Source organism: Cavia porcellus, unplaced genomic scaffold, assembly GCF_034190915.1.
Source record: "Cavia porcellus strain 051 isolate PalLab524CR breed Dunkin Hartley unplaced genomic scaffold, mCavPor4.1 scaffold_31, whole genome shotgun sequence".
In the NCBI taxonomy this organism is placed as follows: Eukaryota; Metazoa; Chordata; class Mammalia; order Rodentia; family Caviidae; genus Cavia; species Cavia porcellus.
This window is the reverse complement of record NW_026947514.1, coordinates 30,815,156-30,837,173: the sequence shown is the minus strand read 5'-3', so window position 1 is coordinate 30,837,173 and position 22,018 is coordinate 30,815,156. Positions and strand designations below refer to the sequence as shown.

The following is a 22,018-nucleotide window of genomic DNA, read 5'->3' as shown; positions in this document are numbered from 1 at the left end:
TAATATGAATAAGACTTCCCTGAATATTATTATGCAGGTTTGTTCGTTCTGTTTGGTTTTTAGTAAGCATGCATTTTTTTCTCTCTTCCAATGTTCCAAAGTGGTTGTACTGGACATCTTTTGTTTTTAGCTTTAATTTTTATCATTTATGCATGATTATATTTCAGAGTCAAATAGTTCTATAAGACTTTACCAAGACAACAAACAGTCTCTTATTCCTTTAGAATCTCCTTCCTTGGGGTTACTTTCAGCTGTTGATTGGTTCTTTTGGTAGTATCTCTGTGTCTTACTGTGGGTTTCTTTTCTTTCTTTCTTTTTTTTTTTTTTTTTTATGTTTTGGGCGTTATTATGGACTTACCTTTATGAAAAGTATAGGTAACTTTCTTTAGTTCTACTCCAAGCCTTCTTCCCACACACAGCCTCTCTTGACTCCTTCATATGCCTAAAATGTTTACCTTGTTACCACTATGCAAATGCTGTTTCTACACTTGGTTTTCTTCATTGCTATCTTAGGCATTAATCTGTCATTCTCAAAACTCTTCAAATATTGTTTAACTTGCTTCTTAGTACATAGAAACATACTAGAAGTTCAGTTTATGACTCCACCACTTCACCAGGCAAACTACTTAAATCTTCTGTGCCTTACTTTACTCACCTGCAAGTTGGAAATAATTGTGTGTGTTTTAAAGTGTTATTGTAATAATTACAGTAAGTCTCTGACTTACGAACAAGCTACTTTCTGGGAGGATTGTTCATTCGAAGTTAAATTTGTTTGTAAGCTGACAATGAGTTTTATACAGTATACCTGTAAAAGTGCAACTCAAATGTTCGTAAGTCAGGATTTACTGTTCTCAAGAAATACAAAGATCTAAAGTGGGACTCTACATATAATAATATGATACGGTTGTGTTTTAGCCTTTACAAAAATATGTGTGTTTTAAAATGTGCAACAGTTTCTAAGACTTATGTTCGAGGAGGGAAAAAAAGACAAACCATATGAAAAATCTGCCATTTGGTTCCCTACACCTGCCATTTTTCATTCCAACACACCTGCAAATGATGAAGGATTAGAGTGGTGTCCACCACATCGGAGAGAAATATCTGTTAACTATTCATGGAAGTGGTGTTGTCTACTTTATGCCAGCTGTCGTAGAAATAGACCTGAGATACTGCAGTGAACATACCCACATGGCAGGTGCACATGTTCGGTTGACCTTAGAAACTTATCCTTACATAGTTAATTGTTTTAGGAAATAGTTTGCTGCAGGTTGCTAAGTGCTCTGAAAGATATAATGATACATTACACAATGAGAAGTATGAAGAGACTCCAAATGTCCAGGTTTTCTTTAATGTATTGTTACGTATTGCCCTCCTTTTCACTCTGTTATTATGTATAATAACTTTATCAAGTTAATTTCATTCTTCCAAAAAAATATAGTTTACTGTAATACTGCCTAAAACATGGAAGAGTTGATAGCTGCATGCAAAGAAGCAAATTATTCCCAATAAATGAATGGTTTTAATAAGAAAAACCTGAAGTTTTATACTAAAAGAAAATAGGCAGCTGGATTCTAATTCAACAGTAGCAAATACATCCAAGTTTATTTGGAATAAAGTGCAGTTAATTATATAGTTAAGCATTTTTTAAAAATGTAAATCCACTGATTCCAAAATACTGACATAAATGGATGGTGTGATAGATTAGAAATTAAAAGCATATTGTTCTTTTAAATGCTTTTATTTTTTTAACAGGATTCGTGGGATGGTCAGCATATTCCAGTACTTTTCTCTGTGTTTTGTGGCTTGTTAGTGGCAGTATCCTATCATCTCAGCCGACAAAGCAGTGATCCATCTGTACTTTTGTAAGTGAAATAAATGTGTTATTATTAAAGAGATTTAATAACAGTAATTTTTAATTGGCATTTCTTACAAATAGTTTCTAAGACCTTTTTTTCTTGAGTCGTTCTTACCAAGTTGCTGGAGAGTCTTTTTCTTTCTTGTAAGTATTAAAATCATACTTTAATAAAAAAGTATTTTTATTATACATTTTTGGTACCTTTAGCTTTCAGAATTTTTAGAATTTGTAATTTCCTAATGATTTAATATATTTCATTCCATTTTTTTCTGTCATAAACTTTGCCATTTGAATTACTGGTTTTTAGGTTATGTACACATTTTTATTAATTATTTTCTCCATTTTTTTAAAATATAAAAGTTCTTTGGTGCAATCCAAGATTTTTCCAAAAGCAGAAGAGAAAAATCCAGAAGATCCTCTATCTGAAGTAAAAGACCCACTGCCTGAAAAACTTAGAAATTCTGTTGTAAGTGTTAACTTTTAAAATCACCTCCAGGGTTTAAATTTTAGATGGTTGATCAAGTTATACAATGAAGAATTTTTCAGTGTCTTTAGTAATTGAGAAAGTGTAAAGTTATAGTGAATAGAGTTAGTTGTATATTGCTGTTGGCCTTTTCTCAAAATTTTATCATAAAGATTGAACATCCTTAACCCAAATATCTAAAGTGCTCTAAAATCCAGAACTTTTTTGGAACCAACATGGTATCACAGTGGAAAATTCCACACTTGATATTATATGTTATAGTCAAACCATAGGGGCACTAAAAATAGTATGTAAAATTACCTTCAAGCTATGTCTGTAGGTATATATGAAGCATGAATAAATTTTGTTTTTAGGCTTGGGTCCTATCCCTGAGGTGTCCTATCCCTGAGTATATACAGCAGTCACCTGTTATCCAGCCTAGGACCCCCTGAAGGTCCTTCCCTGAGTATACATAATAATTCCAAAATGTGGGAAAAAATCCGAAACACTTTGGGTACTAAGCATTTTAGATAAAAGATACTTAATCTCTGTAGGAAATGTTCATTCCTCCGACTTATTTTCTGTTTAGAACAATACATCAAACTCTTTCGGCTTAATTGAAGTAATTTCATTGGTCACAGAATTTTTTTGTCCTGGTCAGGTTAGACTAAGATCTTAAAGATGAATAATAGTTTCTCTTCATCCTGTTTCAGTACCCTCAGTTTTATTATTATTATTATTTTGTCTTTTTCCTTTTTATCGGTATCAGGGATCGAACTCACAACTGCCTGCTTGCAAGGCAGGCGCTTATGCCGCTGAGCTAAATCCCCAGCCCAGTACCCTCAGTTTTAATTGTAGTCACCCCTAATTAATCACAGTCTGAAAATATTAAGCAAAAAATTTCAGTAATAAAAAATGCATAAATTTCAAATAGTACACCATTCTGAGTAGGAAGCAAGATGAAATTTTATACTATCCCGCCCAAGTTCAGAATCATCCCTTCACCAACATACCTAATACTGTATGTCCTCCTATTAGGTAGTCAGTGATCAGTGTAGTGGATATTAGGTGTTAAGGCTAGGTGCTATCTGCAACTTCAGGGAAGTGTTGATGGTCTTGGAACATACCACCTATGGATAAGAGATGACTGCTGTATTAACAAATTAGATTTGGTTTGTTACTATTTGTGTTGTTTTAAAAAAAATTGGAAGTTGTGTTCTAGTGTTTTATTTCTCATGGACTGTCTGAAAACTTTTCCAATATGAAGGACAGAACAATAACCAAAACTAACTTAATGTAATAAATAAATACAGTAATTCTTTTAAGTTTCTAATTTAGTAAATGATAAAATTCTTTTAATATTTATTTGTGTATTCTTTTAGTATTTACTTGAAAAATGAATTCTGTAGATTCATATTTATTTTATGAAGCAAAATATAAAACATTGTTGCTTTATTTTAGATTATTTCCATTTATGAAAGACTTCTTGAGTTGCACATAATATTTATTTGCAGTGGACATGAATTGTTCATGTATTCTTTAGAAAACTTTAAAGATGCAAAATTGCCGTGAGATAAAATTGAAGTAAAAAAGTCTTTTCTGACTAGTTTTCATGTTAAGTATACTAGAATACTCGAATCTAAAGTATTTATGTATATAAATCTAATCAGTGATGGCTAAGATTTTCAAGAGATGTCTGGCTTTTACTACAAGTTAAGCATTCCTAATCTGAAATGCTAAATTTAAAATGCCCCCCAAAGTGACATTTTTAATTTAGAACATTTTGGGTTTCAGGTTTTCCCTTTAGACATTCTCAACTAGTAAAGTCTATGCAATTGTATTTCAAACTCCAAAAAACTGAAATCTGAACTACTGGCCCCAGTCATTTCAGAAAAGGTACTCAACCTGTGTAGGCACTGAAAGAATCAAACCCCACTAAGTAAAACAGGACAAATACATGCAATTTAAATGTTTTAAAAGACCAATGAAAATATAACTTAGAGATATGCACTATGAGTGATCTGGTAACTTAAGAACTTTATGTTCTTTTACTCTGTGCATAAGTGGTGGGGAAAACCTTCATCCTAAAAAATGCATACTGCATAGTGAGACCCTATCTCAAAAAAAAAAAAAAAAAAAAAAGGGACCACCAATATGTTTATAATATGCAAGATTAGATTTGTTTAATTCCCTTGGCATTATAGTGCCAAACCAAAAATACGAAGATGTTGATGAAGAAAATAAGATTTATTGTATTTATTATATGTAATAAATACCTAAATACATTGAAGAGTATGAGTTAAAAATTACTTTTTAAATTTTTCCAATTGAAAAATAAAGATTTTTTAAAAATTTTTTAATGTAATTGTTTAATAATTCTTTGTTTTGTTTTGTTTTTTTGTTCCACAGAGTGAGCGTTTACAGTCTGACCTAGTAGTATGCATTGTAATTGGTGTGCTGTATTTTGCTATTCATGTAAGCACAGTGTTCACGGTATTGCAAGTAAGGAACCATTTTTATTCGTTCAGTTAAGGAAAAATAACTTGGAATTCATCTCTGATTTGATTGTAGTGTTTGTTCATATCACTGAGTTGCATGACTTTTTATTTGTTTTAACAGTGAATATCCATTTTCTTGCAGTGTTTCTGAGTCATGGATCTAGGTGTAGCATAGCTAAATGGTCTATTTATGTGCAGCAATCTTGTAAGTTAATCATTTTTAGGCCCTAGTTATTGTGACTATTGGCTGGAGACCTCAGTTCCTCTCCATGTGACCCTCCCAGTGGGCTGCCTGAGTTTCCTCATGAAATGCCAGCTATTATCCCACAGAGATAGTGAGCCTCGAGAAAGCCCAAAACAAGCTACACTTCACTTTTATAATCTAATTTTGGAGATGACATATCACCACTGCTGCTATGTTCTGTTGGTCATATAGACTAGCCATGTTGTATAAAAAGGGAATGTACACAAATAGGTTCAAGTACCAGAATTATCGGACTGTTTCAAAGGCTGATTACCACAAGTCTGTCCTCTGGCCTCTATAATTCACATCCCTCCCTTATGTAAGATATACTTACTCTCTCCTGAAATCTCATTTCCATACAACTGGAAGCCTAGAACCTTACCATTTACATCAGGTTCAGGTATGGCTGAGCCTTTTCAAGAACGGTTCTTTCATCTGTGAGCCATGTAATTCCATGCTTAGAACTTTCAGTCTTTTGTGTAGATCTGTATTTCTCTAAGGTATTGTGTTTCTTCTCTCTGAAAGATTTTCTAGAACATTTCTTGTAGTGTGAAATATTTCTTACAGTGTGAATCTAGTTTCTTTCATCTTTTGTATTTCTGAGAAACTTTTATTTCACCATTGGTTTTGAAAAATACTTCACAGGGTATAAAATTCTAGAATGACAATTTTGGAGGAGGGGGATCATTTGGTATTTAAAGATTTGTTCTACTGCTTTTGTTTGCCATTGCCTCTGATGTGAAATTTGTGCTATCTTTATTCTTCCATAGACATTTTAGTTTTTTTTCCTACTTGTAGAATTCTGTTTTCATAACTGCTTTTGAATAGTTTAATTATGATGCACCTTCATGTGGCTTTGTTTTTGTGCTTGAGGTTCAGTGAGTTTGTAACTTGTGGAAAAATTTTGGATTGTTACTTCAGATATCTCCCTGCCCTCTGTCTTCTGCATGCTGACCCCTTCCCCTGCTCCTCTGCACCCTATCCTCACTGCCTCTTAGGCTCCAGTGACATGGAGCTTTGGCTTTCTGAGGTTGTTCCTTGGTATCTGATGTTTTTATTTTAATTCTTGTTTTCTTCTGTGTTTAATTTTAAATAGTGTCTATTAGTCTTTAATTCACTAATCTTTTCTTCTATGATTGTAATCTGTTATTAATTCCATCCAGTGTGTTATTTCAGGATTTATAATTTTTATCTTTAAAAGTTTATTTAGGTCTTTTTAACCGTCTTGTGCCTCTATTTAACTTTTTGAACATAAATCAGTTATAACCCTCTTAGTGTCCTTGTCTACTAATTTTAATATATGTATCATTTATGGATTGGTTCTGAATGACTTTCTTTTTAAAATCCTTCTCTGTGATTTATAGGTTTCTAATTCTTTGCACACATGGTGATTTTTGGTGCCAAACAATAAATTTTACTGTGTTAAGTTTTGGATAATTTTGTATTTCTAGAAATACTCTTCGACTTCATCCCAGGACAATTAAGTATTTATTAACAGCTCGATTTTTCAAGTCTTGTTTTTAAGAATTCTGAGGTGGGACTAAAGCCACACATAACTGAGCATTGCTATTCCTTACTGCAGAGCAGAGTGCCCTTTCAAGGTCTCTGTCCAGCACTCTGGGAATCTTGACTTTCCAGTGGAACTTGGAGAGTAGGCACTCTCCCTGTCCCAAGTGAATGTTGATGTGCTCCTCTCATCCTTGTGGTGGTGTTTTCCTGGACGTGTGTAGGTTCCTCACATCCGTCAGTTGGGAGCTTGCTCCATCTCCAGAGTTCTCCCCCTGTGCAGTTTTCTTTTTGGTGCACTCTGTCCTCTGGTGAAGAGTAGACACTCCTATTGCTAGATTTTCAACTTCATCTCTTTAGCTCAGAGTGCCCAGCCTTGTATAGGTACCATAGCCTGGAAACTCTCAGGCCAGTGCACTGGAGAACAGAATGCCAGCCTGTGTTGCCTTTCCTTGGGGCTGGGTTATTTCCACATACCTTGTCAGTCAGAAATCACTGAATCATACATTTTATTGTGGTTTGGTTGTTTAATTTGGAAGAGTAAGTCCCTGTTCCTCCATTTGGCCAGATAATTATTTAATTTCACTTAATATTTGAAGCAGTACTGAACTATGAGTTCTGGCCACTTACAGAAATAATGTCCAGTGAGCCTTTGGGTGCAGATGAATGCACTCAGACCCACTGAGTGCAGTGGGTCTGAGAAGTTCAAGAGTTTCTAAATTATCAGCCCTAATTTGAATTTTTGAAGAAATGATACTCCTTTGTCTCTTTTGTGAATTTAGTCAAACATAAGAATTCCCTTAAAGTACAAATAAAGTGGAATACCTTTTTTTCCTTATCCTGTCTAGCTCTTCTCTGACTGTAAATTTTTACTTAGCTTTTGTCCTTTATCTCTCCTCATTAGAACAATGTAATACATCACTGTGAAAGACACATAGAACACTTTTGGAGCAGAAAGCAGTACAACTCTGGTCACTCATTATATGGTGGTATGAAACAGCAAAGGAAGTAGTTAACATATTTTAAACATCTGTAATATAAAAGCAGTCACTATCCTTTGTGGCTGATTTAATCAGAAAGAAACTACATAGTAAAGAAACATTAGCTTCAAACAAATAGGTATTTCTTTAGTCAGGTGTGATGGTACATGCTTATAATCCAAGCCCTTAAGAGGCCAGCATGGCCTACATAGTGAGTTCATGGCCAGCCTGAACTATATAGAAGGACCCGCCTCAATAAATAAATAAGTAAAACTTTAAAAGTCTTAGATTGTTTTGTTTTGTTTTTTGAGACAGTGTAACCCAGGCTAGGAACTCTCAAGTTCCTTCTACCTCAGCCTCGGAGTGTTGGAATTATAGACATGCACCAACCACCACACCCAGCTGGTTCTTAGATTCTACATTTGAGTTGGATACTAGAAGTTCCACAGTGAGTCTCACAGTTGGTCCTAATTTTCTCAACCTTGTTTTTTTTTTTTTTTTAGCCTGCTCTCAAGTATGTGTTATATGCATTAGTTGGCTTCGTGGGGTTTGTAACCCACTATGTGCTGCCTCAAGTTAGGAAACAGCTACCGTGGCACTGTTTCTCTCATCCTTTGCTGAAGACAGCAGAGTATAATCAATATGAAGTTCGAAGTAAGTATACCTTTATTTTTATTGCTATGTTTTTTGTTTTGGGTTTTTTTTTCTCTTTATAATGCTGATATCTGAATTAAATAAAAATATCATCAGATAACACTTTGGCTTGTATTTCTTGGCCTTAGGTTTAAAGCTGTTATCAAACCAAATCTGTTGAAAGATGCCTTAATTTCAGCTGAGTTAAAAGGCCTTGTCAGTGTGCTACAAGGCTAGCTTTCCTTGGGAAAAACTGACTCCTTTCTTCCCTAAATTGTTATTTGCAGACCTGTCACTGTCGAATCCTCCTATATATGACTTGTTTTTCTATCTCTCCTCTCTATTTCATTTCCATATATAGGCAGCCCAAGCTGCTTAAGTCTTCTGTTTGAGGTATCTTTAACTAAAAGCATAGACAGAGATGGAAAGTCTTTGTTGTTATTTCTGCTAGAGGCACAGTATCTTACCAGAGTGAGATGGAGAGGTATAGTTTGACACACAGTTTCAGGAGTTGCAGCCCCTAGTCTGCAGGCTCCAGGGCAGAACAGCATGGTGGAAAGGCTTGGCGGAGGGCAGCTGGTCATCCTGTATCAGTCAGGAAGCAGAGAGTGAAGGGAGTAGCTGGGGAAGGAGATTCTGTACACCCTTTCAGGTCTCACTCCTGTGTCCCCACCACTTTTGACTAGACCTCCACCTTGAAATAGGACTTCAGTTACCATTCCTCAGTAGTCTAATCCAGTGAGCGTAGTGACCCCATGATTCATTCAGTCAGCTTCTAAAGTCTCACCGTTCAACACATGAGGCTTAAAAGGAGCCCTTAAAAGGAATATTCTAAATCTAAACTAACACAAAGTGACAGAAGTTAGAAAACATTTTGTAATTGCTATTATTGGTTCAGATTTGGAATAAAATCATAGTGATTCAAGAAGAGATAGGCCAGTGCATCTGACAAACTTTTTCCTCCCCACTGTAAACTTTCACTTTCTTTCCTGGGTAAGAATCCTGTTTGTTAGCCCCTTGACTCATATGCTTACTTTCTCATTTTGGAGAAATAGTAAAAATTCATACCTATGCCATGTATTATATACCAATGCTTAAATAAGCTAACTTTCTCTCCTCAGACTTTTTTGTCAGTTAATGAGTTGCTGTAAAGAGAATAAATTTCTCAATCGTTTGAAGATGAATTAACATTTTTAGAGAAATCCGAAGCCTTTGAAAGCTTTATGTTGCAAAGTCATCTATCTGTACATTCTCAAAGCAAGTTTCCTAGAACTTTTAGTGAAATTGGTTGAAGCATCAAGTCACTTTAATCTTGTCAGTTGGATCCTGAAGAGATAATTAAACAATAATGTGTATTTTGAACCAGTAGCAGGTGCAAACCTTTTCAAAGTATGTGCTCTTTTAATAAAGAAAATTACATAATATTTTGAGAATCAGTACTGGCCCATTCTCTGCTTTAGGAAAAGAGTGAGTTATTTTAAATAGAGAGCTATTAACATTCTATAAATAAATGATAATAAATCTAATTAACCATAAAGTTAACAGGTCTGTTTGTTTTTTGTTTTTTTGTTGTTGTTGTTGTTTTTGGTACTAGGGATTGAAATCTCTACTTCACGCTTGCCGGGCATGCGCTTAAGCCACTGAGCTAAATCGCCAGCCCCAAAGCAACTTTTTTATAGGATCAAACTCACAACTGCATTATGCCGCTGAGCTAAATCCCCAGCTTTTAAAATAAATAATCGTTTTTAAAGTAGTTTTTAAACGGTTTTTAAAATAAATAATTGGTCATATTATTTATCTTAGATCTTAAAAATAACTTAAGTTTTTACGAGTTTTGAACTACCATAACTTTTTTTTTTCCTCTTTGGTCTTTTTGAGACTGGGTCTCACTTACGCAGTTCACGCTGGCTTTGAGCTCACTTTGTAGCCCAGGCTGATCTCAAACTCACAGTGATCCTGCCTCCCAGGTGCTGGGATTATAGGCGTGTGTTACCACATCCAGCCACCATAACATATTTGAATTATTGAAAGTACTAAGTAGTAGAAAAGGTAATTTTTTTGTACTGATTTTGGCAATTGAAAGAGAAATACATTACCCTTGGAGAACTTTGTAAACACTTGGGAATAGTATTTTCACGTTGCCAAAGAACCATGTATTAAATCTTCAGGGTTATCTGAGATACTTTATTGGCAATGAAAATTTTTTAATGAAATATATGAAATCATATATATTTTCATATCTTTCCTGAAACATGTATGTATATACACACATTTTCAAAATCACTTAATCATCTATTTGGGGATTATGTTATACCCTAATAATCTTCAGTGACTTTTTTTCCATAAGATATTGGTATAAGTGACAAAAGTTAGTTTCAAAACTGAAGTTTCATAATTTAAAGTATACAGTGAAATTCATTTAAATGTAAGTTATAACCAAGGTGGAGATTCGTTTCAGAATTCACAGACGTCAATAACTAATTACAGTACTGGATATCTTACATTTTTGTTTATAGCATATTATAAAATTTGATCTGTAATGTTTCCTTTCTCATCACATTGTAAGACTACTTTATACATTAGGTGATACACTGTCTTTTTGAGTTATGTTGCCTTTTTAGATGCAGCCACTATGATGTGGTTTGAAAAACTTCATGTGTGGCTTCTTTTTGTGGAGAAGAATATCATCTATCCACTGGTCGTTCTCAATGAACTTAGTAGCAGTGCAGAGACAATTGCTAGTCCAAAGAAACTGGATACAGAGTAAGTACAGTAGTCAGTGGGAGTTGTTAAAAGCAATGTCTTAAGTTGTTGCTCAAGTTCCATACAAGCATTGAGTGTTTCTGTGGTACAAGATATACTAAGAAACTTAAAAATTTCAGGCAAAATACTATTTTTGACTTAATGTCTTTTGGGCATCCATTTGGCTTTTCACAAATTCACTACTGCAAACATCTCATTGTTAGCTGATACTTTGTGAGAAGACATCATTAAGTAAGGTTAACTTTTAGTATTGGATAGCAGGTTTGGGAGATGGCTATTTTTGTGTGTCTATCATGTGGGTCATGCCATGTGGCAGGTACTTGCCTATATTATTATCCTATAAGTCTACCTACTAATGGGTGTATATTGTGGAGTAAATGTTAAATATGTTTTTCATCTGCTAAGTACAATTAATATTAAAATGATAGAAATATTGAGAAGTTAGAGGATCAGATGTCACAATTACAATACTATTTATTTTAAAAACATGTTTAGTTACATAGATATAGCACAAATTATTGAAAGAGACTTTTGTACTAGTCAGATCTAGTTAGGATGTCATTTGCTTAACAATATAAATCATTTTTAGAAGTTTAAATTTGATCTCTATAATGGAAACTCAGTAAATAAAGTGGTGTTTTTTTTTTAGATCAGCAGATGTTCCATTGTTCATCACTTGATGAGTGGTGCTTTCTGTCTGTTACAGGTTAGGTGCTTTAATGATCACCATTGCTGGCTTAAAGTTGCTGCGATCATCTTTTAGCAGTCCTACATACCAGTATGTCACAGTCATCTTTACTGTGCTCTTTTTCAAATTTGACTATGAAGCTTTTTCAGAGACTATGTTATTGGACCTCTTTTTCATGTCCATACTGTTCAACAAGGTAATTTATCACTGAAAATAATATTTTTGTCTGCAAAACCTATTTCAATAATACACTACTAAGTAAAGATTATACTCATATTTTATTTAATTTATTATCTTTTTATTAGTATGCCTCTTCAATCAACCAGTTATTTGGAACATATTAGAACCCCTACTCAATGCTGTAATTCATAAAAGATACACTGTGTTCCTTTTGAGAGCTAAGATAAAAGTAAGCTATATAGGAAACTTAGAAAAGTATATATTTTTGAGTATGTAAGATGTTCCATAGAGAGTGTAGCTTTGAATAATTTTAAACATAGACGTTGTAATAGTTGAATTGGGCTCTGAGCTACTGGATAAATGCAACAAATTCAATTGTAAATTCACCTAATTAGCTAAATGTAGACAATAAAGACATGAAGAAGCAACCAAAGCCTAGATTGAAAGAATATTTTAAAATTCATAGAATGCTTACAAAATTCATGTGTGTTCTTACTCTCTTTAAAAACAAGATGGTAAGGCCTGAGTTTCTGCCTCTTGATGCCAAGATCATTTTGCTGAAGCACATTACCATTCTAAATTAAGTAGGTTGTATAGTCAGATTGTTTGTAACTTACCAATTAGATTTCATATTAACACTGAGCACATACAAAGGACTTTGACATATATTATCCCATTTGATAGGTAACAGAGAGCTGAAGCAAATGAACAGCTACAAAACACAATGAAAGTCCAATTTTAGGCAAGTTAGCCTGGTCAGCCACTTTTGGGATGAATTGGGAAAGAGAGAACCTGAAGGTATGGAGAACAGTGTAAGCGATTATGACAGTGATTCAGATATGATGGACATCTGTTTGACCCAAGATGGGGAAAAGTGGAAAGCCATGAATCTGAGCAAGGTTTTAGTGATAGCCAATTCCAGTATTGTGATAAAAACTTTCTAAAACATTTCAGTATTATATTACTCTGCCACTAATTTATTTGTCTTTTTATCATTTATTTCCTCTTGTGAGTATGGGTTTTCATCAGAGGAAGCCTGGAAGTTAATTGGGGAATTTGTTTTGCATAAAGAAGCATGTAGTTTCTCATAAACTTAAATATTTAGATTTAAAGTTGTATTTCCTAATGTGCACAGGTAATCTTAGACAAATAGCATCCCAGTGTTAGGTTGGAAGGTATGTTCAATAGCAGTAGTAAATCCAACATTAATTAAGATTAAAATGTGTATTGTGCTTCTGTTGACAAAGTTGAAGTTATGCACAGATGCCGGTAGTGTATACAACTAAATACCCATGCAAACAGGCAGTGCCAACTGTATTATAACCACTATATGCACATTCCTTTGACATTGCATTTGAAACATACTCTGTTTCTAGACCATTAAAACTTGAGGAAAATGTACCTTAGATAGAATAAATATATGTGTTAGTTGAGCTTTATAGACATCTGGATTTTTTTGTTGAAGGACAGTTGCTTTGTTGTTTCCTATATTCTTTGTTTTGCTTATAGTAGTAGTAGTAATAATATGGCTGGCTAATAGAAGGCATAATGTTTTTTAAATGCATGAAACATAAATCCACAAGTCAGCTACCTAGCTTCTTAAAAATAGTGTTATTTCAAAATAAGTTCAATATGTTGGCAATTCATAAAACTTTTGCTGTTACACAAATGGCACGTTATTTTTACTCCATTTCTCTACTAGGAAGAAAATATATTTTATGAGTCTTTCATTTCTTACTCAAATATCAGATAAGTTTTTTCCTGATCGTTTTTCTTTTCTTCCTGCAGCTTTGGGAACTCCTTTATAAGTTGCAGTTTGTGTATACCTACATTGCTCCATGGCAGATTACATGGGGTTCTGCTTTCCATGCATTTGCTCAGCCCTTTGCAGTGCCCCGTATCCTTCTAATGTTTTGTGAGAGTGGAAAATTATATCCTTGGTGAGGATATTGGTTTATATACCTTTATAGACATAAACTATAGGTTGCCATAAAACATATTGAGTCTATGGCTATGCTGGTTTAGATTGTATAACTTATTTAACATCTATTTCTCAAAGATCATCTGAATGTGAGAATTAAGGTTTTTGCAATAAGTACTACTAATTATAATTGTATTTGGTTTGTGGGGCTGGAGATTGAACCCATGATCTTTATACTGAGCTACATCTGCATCCCTCTTTTAATTTTGAAACAAGGTCTTGCTAAATTACTAAGTTGACCTTGAACTTGGGATCCTCCGTCTGAGGCTTCCAGAGCACTGAGATTATAGGCACATACTACCACACCTGGCTAAAGATTTTGTATTTTAAATATAATTATGAATGTTATTAAAGTCTTGAAATTTTTAATGTATATAAAACATTTAAAAATACTTAATGGAGCTTTTTTCTTAATGATTACCACTAAACTTCTGTCTGAAATTGTCTATTCTCATTTCATTTCTTTTTGGTTCTTTTGAGACAGGGTCCTACTATGTAACTTTGAATTCATTGTATACCCCAGGCAGGCTGCAGTGACCCTCCTGCCTCAGCCATCCGAGTGCTGGGTTTACAGTTGTGTGCCACCATGCCCAGCTTGTACTCATTTCTTGAAGTATTTTCTAAATATAATACTAAAGGTTAGTGATTAGTACCTACAGATTTTAGTTTTAATTGAAATATTAAATCCATTCCTCTTCTTGAGATTACCAGATACATATTAAAAATATTTTTTTGGCTCCCTTTATCACACCAGTTTGTCCTTCCTTTGTGTGTCTTTCTTTTGGGATGCCCTTATTTGGCCAATGACATCCTCACGTGTATTCTCTAATTCAGTGGTGACAAACCTATGACATGATGTGTGCCACAGTAGGTTTGTTTATATTATTGAAAACTCTAAAAGGTTTGCCAGTACTGCTCTAATTGCTGTGATGTAAATGTGTTTGTGAGATTTTTCTTCCTTTCTTCTTTTTAACATATGTATTCAGATCAATGTTAAGTTCCTTATCCAGTTTTCCCCCAGATTCAGCCATGCTGTTTATTCAGGCTGCTGTGTCAGCTTTCTTCTCTACCCCATTAAACCCCTTCCTGGGAAGTGCGATATTCATCACTTCATATGTTCGACCTGTGAAATTCTGGGAGAGAGATTATAAGTGAGTAAAGTAAAATACTTGAAAGACGGTTTTTGGTTTTGTTTTTTTGCAAGGAAAAACTATTGATAACATTGTTACTAGAAATTTTTTATGATTCATAATTTGTTATGTTCAAATATTTATGCTAAGAAATTTATAAATTTTCTCCCTTTTTTTGGGAGACAGGGTCTCTAAGTATTTCAGGCCAACCTTGAGCTTACAGCAGTTCTCTCACGTCAAACTCCCAAGTGTTAGGATCACTGGCATGCTCCACCATACGTGCCAGAAATTTATAAATATTTTTAAAATTTGAAAATTATATAAAACACAGGAAAGTTGGGGAAAATTATTTCTTTTCTTGCCTTTTCTACTCTAAAGATTTTTTAAAACAATTCTAGTTAAAGATATTCCTTGTCCTTCTGTCAGTGATTTTAAAGAATTATCTATAATACTCTGAGTCTTTATGCTGTGCCATGTTGCATCATTATCACCATTAAAATGAATTACAATTTTCTAAAGACACAGGTGGCTATTTTTAGAGCTAAACTTTTTCATGAAGAAAAGTTTTGAATGACCATCTTTGTGCATAAAATGTTTTCTCCATTTAGATTTAGTTTTTTAAAGCTCTTTAATATTTAGTGAACTGTACTTGTAGGTAATCTTTCTGGATTTTGTTTTCTAAGTTTGTAATGGGGAAATTCCTGAGTCATAACTTAACCGTGTTAAATATGCATTAACACATTGATTTGGAAAGAGATTATACTAGTTTATAATTTTAATGGCCTCTCTGTGACTGCACTACTCTGTGTTTTATACATCGACATATTTACTCCGGGAAATTGTGTTTTCATCTTTGAAACAATGAACTTGCTTGTTGGATTCAAAAATTTTGCTATACTCCTTTGTCTAAAACTATACATGATGATGATGTTTCCCATTTGGGGAATTTCAGGGTTATTTTATAGTTGTTCTGTGCCAACTTCTAGTCCAAAGTAGTATACTGTGATAACAGGTATTAAAGTCTTTTGTGTCAGAATCCCTACATATTTTTAAAAATTATTGAAAATGCCAGTTTTTAAGATATAAATCTTATTTATCAATAAAAACAAAAAAACTAAAATTTTTTCAAATGGTTAGTATTTTTAAAATAATAATATGTTCTTTAAATATTAGCATAAATAACATTTGAAAATTAAAAATAAGTATATTTTCTCACCCACCAAAACATTAGTGAGAGAAATGGCATTGCTTTACAATTTTTCAGATCTCTTAACATCTGGCTTATTAAAACACAGGTGGATTCTGTTCTGTGCTTCTGCATTAAGTTTATTGCAGAATGTTGTTTTGCTTGAAATATATGAAGAAACTTTAGCCTCATGCAGATAGGTAGTTAGGAAGTATTTTAATAGACTTTAAGGCTGTTTTGGATATTTTTTGATCCTTACTAAAACTCAATAAATAGTATTTTATTAAAAGTTAACCATGGTGTAGGTAACCAGCACAGGCGAGGTTAAGCAACCTGCCCAGCCCTCACATGCATACCTGCCACCATTGAGACTGTCCTGCAGGTAACCAGCACAGGCATAGTGAAGCAGCCAGCCCAGCCCCTGCAGGCACACCTGCCATCTGGACTGTCCTATGGGTATCAAGTGCAAGCCAGGAAAACCAGCCAGCTATGCCTTGGAGAAGTCATGAGTGTTTAGAGATGCCCAACCCATACCCCACCACCTCTGGGGAACTTCGGGTTAGGAGAAACGCAGGTGCCTGACCCATCCCTCTACACTGTGGATGAGTAGCCAATGTGGGAAGCTACTGGGACCCCACAATCCACTCTTCTTGAGGAATCCAGGAAAATATCGAGACAAAGGAGCAAAAGGCAATCTCTCACCTCCAATCCAAACAGAACAAGTCTAGGAGACATGGACATGGAAGAAAGCAGAAGGCGCACACCTAAAATTTCTGAGATGATGGTAACTTAAGTAAACTACTCATGAGGCTGTAAAAGAAATCAGATCAGAAATAAAATCTTTTTTTTTCTTTTTTGTCTTTTTCATTTTTATCAGTACCAAGGATCGAACTCACGACTGCCTGCTTGCAAGGCAGGTGCTTATGCCACTGAGCTAAATCCCCAGCCCCCCAGAAATAAAATCTTAAGTAAAAGAAAAATGAATTCACCAATAAAAAGAAATATAGGCAGAGTGGATCAAGAAACAAGATCCATTAATAGGCAGTATACAAGAAACACATTAACTTGAAAGGAAATACATAGATTGAAAGTCAAAGGAGAGAAAACAATGCTGCATGTGACAGGAAGCCAGAAAAAAGCAGGGGTAGCTTGCCTATCAACCACAGAACACACAAGAAAGATGTGGCATTTTTATACAATGGAAATCATGAGGCCCTTGTAGGTAAATGGATACAACTTGTGATCATGCTCTTGGGTGAAATGGTTCAGATGTATATAGGTGAGCATCATGTTGTCTCCCTTTTGTAAAAAACTGAAAGAGTAGGGTCCAAAATGTACAGTAGATACGTGAAAGTGAAAGGGGAGGAAACTCCTAAAAAGGGAAGGTGGTAGCCATTGTTAAGTCCCTATTATTTTGTTTTAAAATCCTGTATCACTTTTCACTGTTTTCATTTTGATTGGTTTTATTCTGTTCTGTTACACTTGATTTTATTAGGTCTGATGGTATGGACATCTTGATTTTGAAGATAACAGGAGGCATTATGGCAGCCATTGTTGATTTCCTATTACCTTGTTTTGAAACTTAGCACTTTCACTGTTTTGTTTGATTTTGATTGGCTTTATTCTATTTTCTTTTGTTTGGTTTTATCCCCTTAAAACTAAAAAGAAAAAAAATTTTTTTTAAAGTTAGTCGTGGTATAGAATCTAAGCTATATCTGAACTTTTGAAACTGTTACACCAAAATTCACCTGTTTGTACTTTGGGTAGATCCTTTACTCATGCATAATTCTGTTATATCATTTATTATTCATTTGAAAATTATTGCTTTACTGAACAACATATTTTCCAAATATTGACACATTTCATTATGCAGTGTTTAAAAAATGGGCTCGTTAGTGTCACCATCAATGTTAAAATGAAACGATAATAAGTATTGGGAAAGCTAGCAAGCTTATAGTTGAAAGAGTTTTCTCAAATTCTAATTTTTGCTTGACTCTTTATCATTGTCAACAGATACTTCCATCTGGTTGTTTTCCTTGGGATACATTTATTTTTTATTTTTGTACAATGCCTGTTCAGTAACACATCTGAATTATTTTCCGATTTCTTCATCAGATATTCAAGTAGAAATGGTGTTGCAGGAAAACAAGCTGTTAGTGTAGCTTGCAGTTCACACAGTTGCACAAATCCTTTTCCTTAGGACAGCCAGATCTAGGCAACAGTGTTTTCTGTGTGGTTTCTCATTTGCTATGCAAAACATTAAAAAATCCTGTAATAAGATGTTGAGATTTCAAAATAATATTACTACATGAATAAGGACATTTTTGAGTGAATGAATGGTCTCTTTATCCATGTTTGGCAGTGAAGGATAGTACCATTTGGTGCCACTGCCTTCATTCCTCTTCACACACCAACTCTTACCATTACTTTTATACCATCAGTGCAGTTTGTTAATATAGTGAAAAAAGGCAAAGGACAGCTCACTATGGTTAAGAGAGTAGTTTTGATCTGGAAGACTCCCTGAAACATTCTTGGGTTCTCTTGACCACTGGACATTAACAAATGTTCCTTTTCTTCCAAAGAATGTTTTGTGCAGCACACAAAGAGAATACTGGTATGTTTATGTGTAGTGAAGGTGGGAGGGAAAAAATATAAAACTTTGTCCTTCAAATTAATTGTGTACCAAAAATACCCTAATTACAGACTTTGCCCAGAGATTTTCCTAAGCAAGTTGGTTTATTCCAACTATTCCCATAGTTTCTCACTCATTCTTAATTATTAAAAATTTTTAAAGTACAAAGTTCCTAACAATGTTTATTTTTGTCTTCAGCACAAAACGAGTGGATCATTCAAATACCAGATTGGCTTCTCAACTTGATAGAAATCCAGGTAATATATTTATGAGTAAGGAGCCATATCTTCACTCCCAATTTGTTGGAAATCCTCTATGCCCAAATAATCATTTTTAAAAACTATGTATCTTGTGCTTTATTTTGTTTTACTTTAGCAAAGTATATATAAATTAGAGTATGTACCAATATATACAGCCATTTATAAAGTGCTTGTTTGTTTGTTTGCTTGCTTGTTTTTTGGTATCGAAGCTCAAACTCTTAACTTTGTGCTTGCCAGGCAGGCGCTTACACCACTCAGCTAAATTCCTCGCCCTGAAGTGCATTTTAATAATGTTTATAGAAATAAAAAATGCCTTTCAAAGATTTTTCTTACATAAGTTAAAAAGCAGAAAACATTTAAAGTAAAACTGATAATATACATTGAAAGGTATATAGTCACACTAGTACATGTTTCATTCATGTACTTGCTTCTATCCTCCCTAAATGTTTAAATATTAATTTTATTTATTCTTGTTTAAAAAGATGTCACCTGGTTGAAAGGGGCAAATTAACACTCAAGATAGGGCTTTTGTGGGTAGTGGTTTGGTGGTGGTACCATCATTTGAAGTCTGGTTGTTAGCTTTGTCATTTGGGAAACATTTTATCAGCTGGTTAAGTAGTAATCTGAGACAGAGAAAGTGAATCTCACTGCCTTGACCATAAGAGTTAATAAATCAGTCAAAACTCTAGTGTGTTAATTTGCTAAAAGGAACATTACTCTTAAATGGACTAAATTATTTGTATTGATTTGTTTCATAAATTCTTTCAAAGCTGTAAGAAACCTTACATTTGAGAAGCCATCTGAGAAACCAAGCTCTAAGAATCAGACTGATTTTTAATTACAGAACTGGAGTAAGGAAAACTAGTGACATTACTACCTGTTACCAGGAGGAAAACACCTTGTAAGCTCTGTGTGAACCTACAAAAGGCACTCAGGTTGCTAACAGCGCCATCCTGTGTAACAGATCACTGCACTATTGTAATAAGCAGACATAGAATTAGATACAGTCATTTTAATGGCATTTCAACTAGGGTTTCCCTTTTATTCTTTTAAAACTTAGGCTGGGTTTGAAATGATTACTAAGCTTTGGGGCTGGAGATTTAGCTTAGCAGCATAAGCACCTGCCTTGCAAGCAGGCAGTCGTGAGTTCGATCCCCGGTACCGATAAAAATGAAAAAGACAAAAAAAAAAAAAAAAAAAAGAAATGATTAGTAAGCTTTGACTTTTGCCATTCTCTGGTACTATAATTAGGATCCCATTTACAGGTTACAGGTTTTGGATGGATTACTTCTAGATTTGGTCATGTATTGAATCATGTTTTATAGTAATGCTTTCTTTACTGATAACCCTAATTTCTAAGTTTTTAGGTTCTTTATTACTATATCTGTGTATGTAGTTTATTTCTGTCCAATATGAGCTATCTTGATAGATTTTTAAAACGTCTTTGTTTTGGATTCCCTTTTTTATTCAAGTCTCGTATTTTTTTACTCACTTCACCAGATAGTCTTTTTTTGTTCTCTGAAGTATTTTATCTTTTTATCTCTCTTGTATGGCTTTAATTATAAGATACATTTCACTGAATAACAATAATAATTAATGAATCATAAATTACAGACTGTTACACAGGTAGAAAAGTCCTTAGATTGCATCTAATCAGATTCTCACATTACATGTATGGGAACCATCAGGGGCGTTATGTTACTTGTAAGTCTCAGTTGTAACATCTATCTCATCATCCTCTTTCATCTCTTTGGCCCCTCCCTCTCTCATTCCCTTCCTTCCTTCTTTCCTTCCTTCCTTCCTTCCTTCTGCTGTCTCCTCCCTCTTCCCTCCCTCTTTCTTTCTTTCTTACCATGGTGCTGGGATTGAATGTAATGCTTTGTGAATGTTAGGCAAGCAGTCAACCACTGAGCCAGATAGAGAAATTGTAAAGATATAAGTATTGTCTTGTCAAATAAATACAAATACAACCCTAACTGGGAGTTTTAATATTTTTAACAATTATATTCATCAGTTAAAAGTGATATAAGGTGGAATTTAATGTTTTGATTTGTTTTCTTTCACTTTTTTACAGGATCAGATGACAATAATCTGAATTCTATCTTTTATGAACATTTAACCAGATCCCTCCAACACAGCCTCTGTGGTGATTTGCTGCTAGGACGATGGGGAAACTATAGTACTGGAGACTGTTTCATCCTTGCCTCTGACTATCTCAATGCATTAGTACACCTTATAGAGATAGGCAATGGCCTGGTGACTTTCCAGCTACGGGGACTTGAATTCAGAGGTAAGACATTCACTCACCTTTTATTTTTACAGAACGTACTCCTGTGAAAGTCAAAAGTCATAAAATTAAATACTTAAAATTGTAGGATTACAAAAATCATTGAAGAATAGTTGTTACAGTTTTCTCCCTCAAATTTCATATTCATAGAACAGTCACTTATGTAGTATATGGTGCAGCATGTGAAAGTGGTAACACTACTATATAATTGACTTATTTACCTGAAGATACTGAACTCCTATTGCTCTGTGATTGGTTTCTTGCTAATCCCTTTTGTGACCAGGTGCATATATTGGCTGAATGCATAAATGTTTAGCATGCTGAGTTTTTGTGTGAGGCAGAGTAGTTAACTAAGTTATGTTCCTAAAAGTACTATGACGTTGTACTCAACATTTTTTTAATTGAAATGAAATTTACATAACTTAAAATGAAGAAAGCATTGGTATTTAATACATTCGCAGTATTATACAGCCACTACCTCTGTCTAGTTCCAAAGCATTTTTATCAGTCCAGAATAAACCTAACGTCCACTTAAGCAGTTATTTCCCATTACCCTTCCCACCAGCCTTCTAAAATTTTATGTACTGACAAAGGCATTTCTACTTAGAAAATTACAGATTCAGATATTCCTGTAGATTGAATACCTTATAAGTCCAGTAAGTCAACTTAATTTATTGGAATTTCAAGTCCTGTAACTGAGTATCTTCCTGGTGTAAGGAACATTTAATTCCG

At 34.1% G+C, this 22,018-nt stretch overlaps 1 protein-coding gene across 6 annotated transcripts in view; it reads left to right on the top strand.

The window, feature by feature from the left end:
* Positions 1 to 22,018, top strand: part of Pcnx1 (pecanex 1) — a 152,282-nt gene that overhangs the window by 105,151 nt on the left and 25,113 nt on the right. For all 6 annotated transcript variants that reach the window (XM_063240868.1, XM_063240867.1, XM_063240864.1 and 3 more), the window contains 10 exons: positions 1,753 to 1,862; positions 2,216 to 2,321; positions 4,728 to 4,820; positions 8,050 to 8,200; positions 10,801 to 10,942; positions 11,649 to 11,826; positions 13,599 to 13,707; positions 14,813 to 14,942; positions 18,938 to 18,996; positions 21,074 to 21,289. In XM_063240868.1, the coding sequence (XP_063096938.1) occupies positions 1,753 to 1,862; positions 2,216 to 2,321; positions 4,728 to 4,820; positions 8,050 to 8,200; positions 10,801 to 10,942; positions 11,649 to 11,826; positions 13,599 to 13,707; positions 14,813 to 14,942; positions 18,938 to 18,996; positions 21,074 to 21,289 (1,294 nt within the window). The remainder of the gene's footprint in view (positions 1 to 1,752; positions 1,863 to 2,215; positions 2,322 to 4,727; positions 4,821 to 8,049; positions 8,201 to 10,800; positions 10,943 to 11,648; positions 11,827 to 13,598; positions 13,708 to 14,812; positions 14,943 to 18,937; positions 18,997 to 21,073; positions 21,290 to 22,018) is intronic.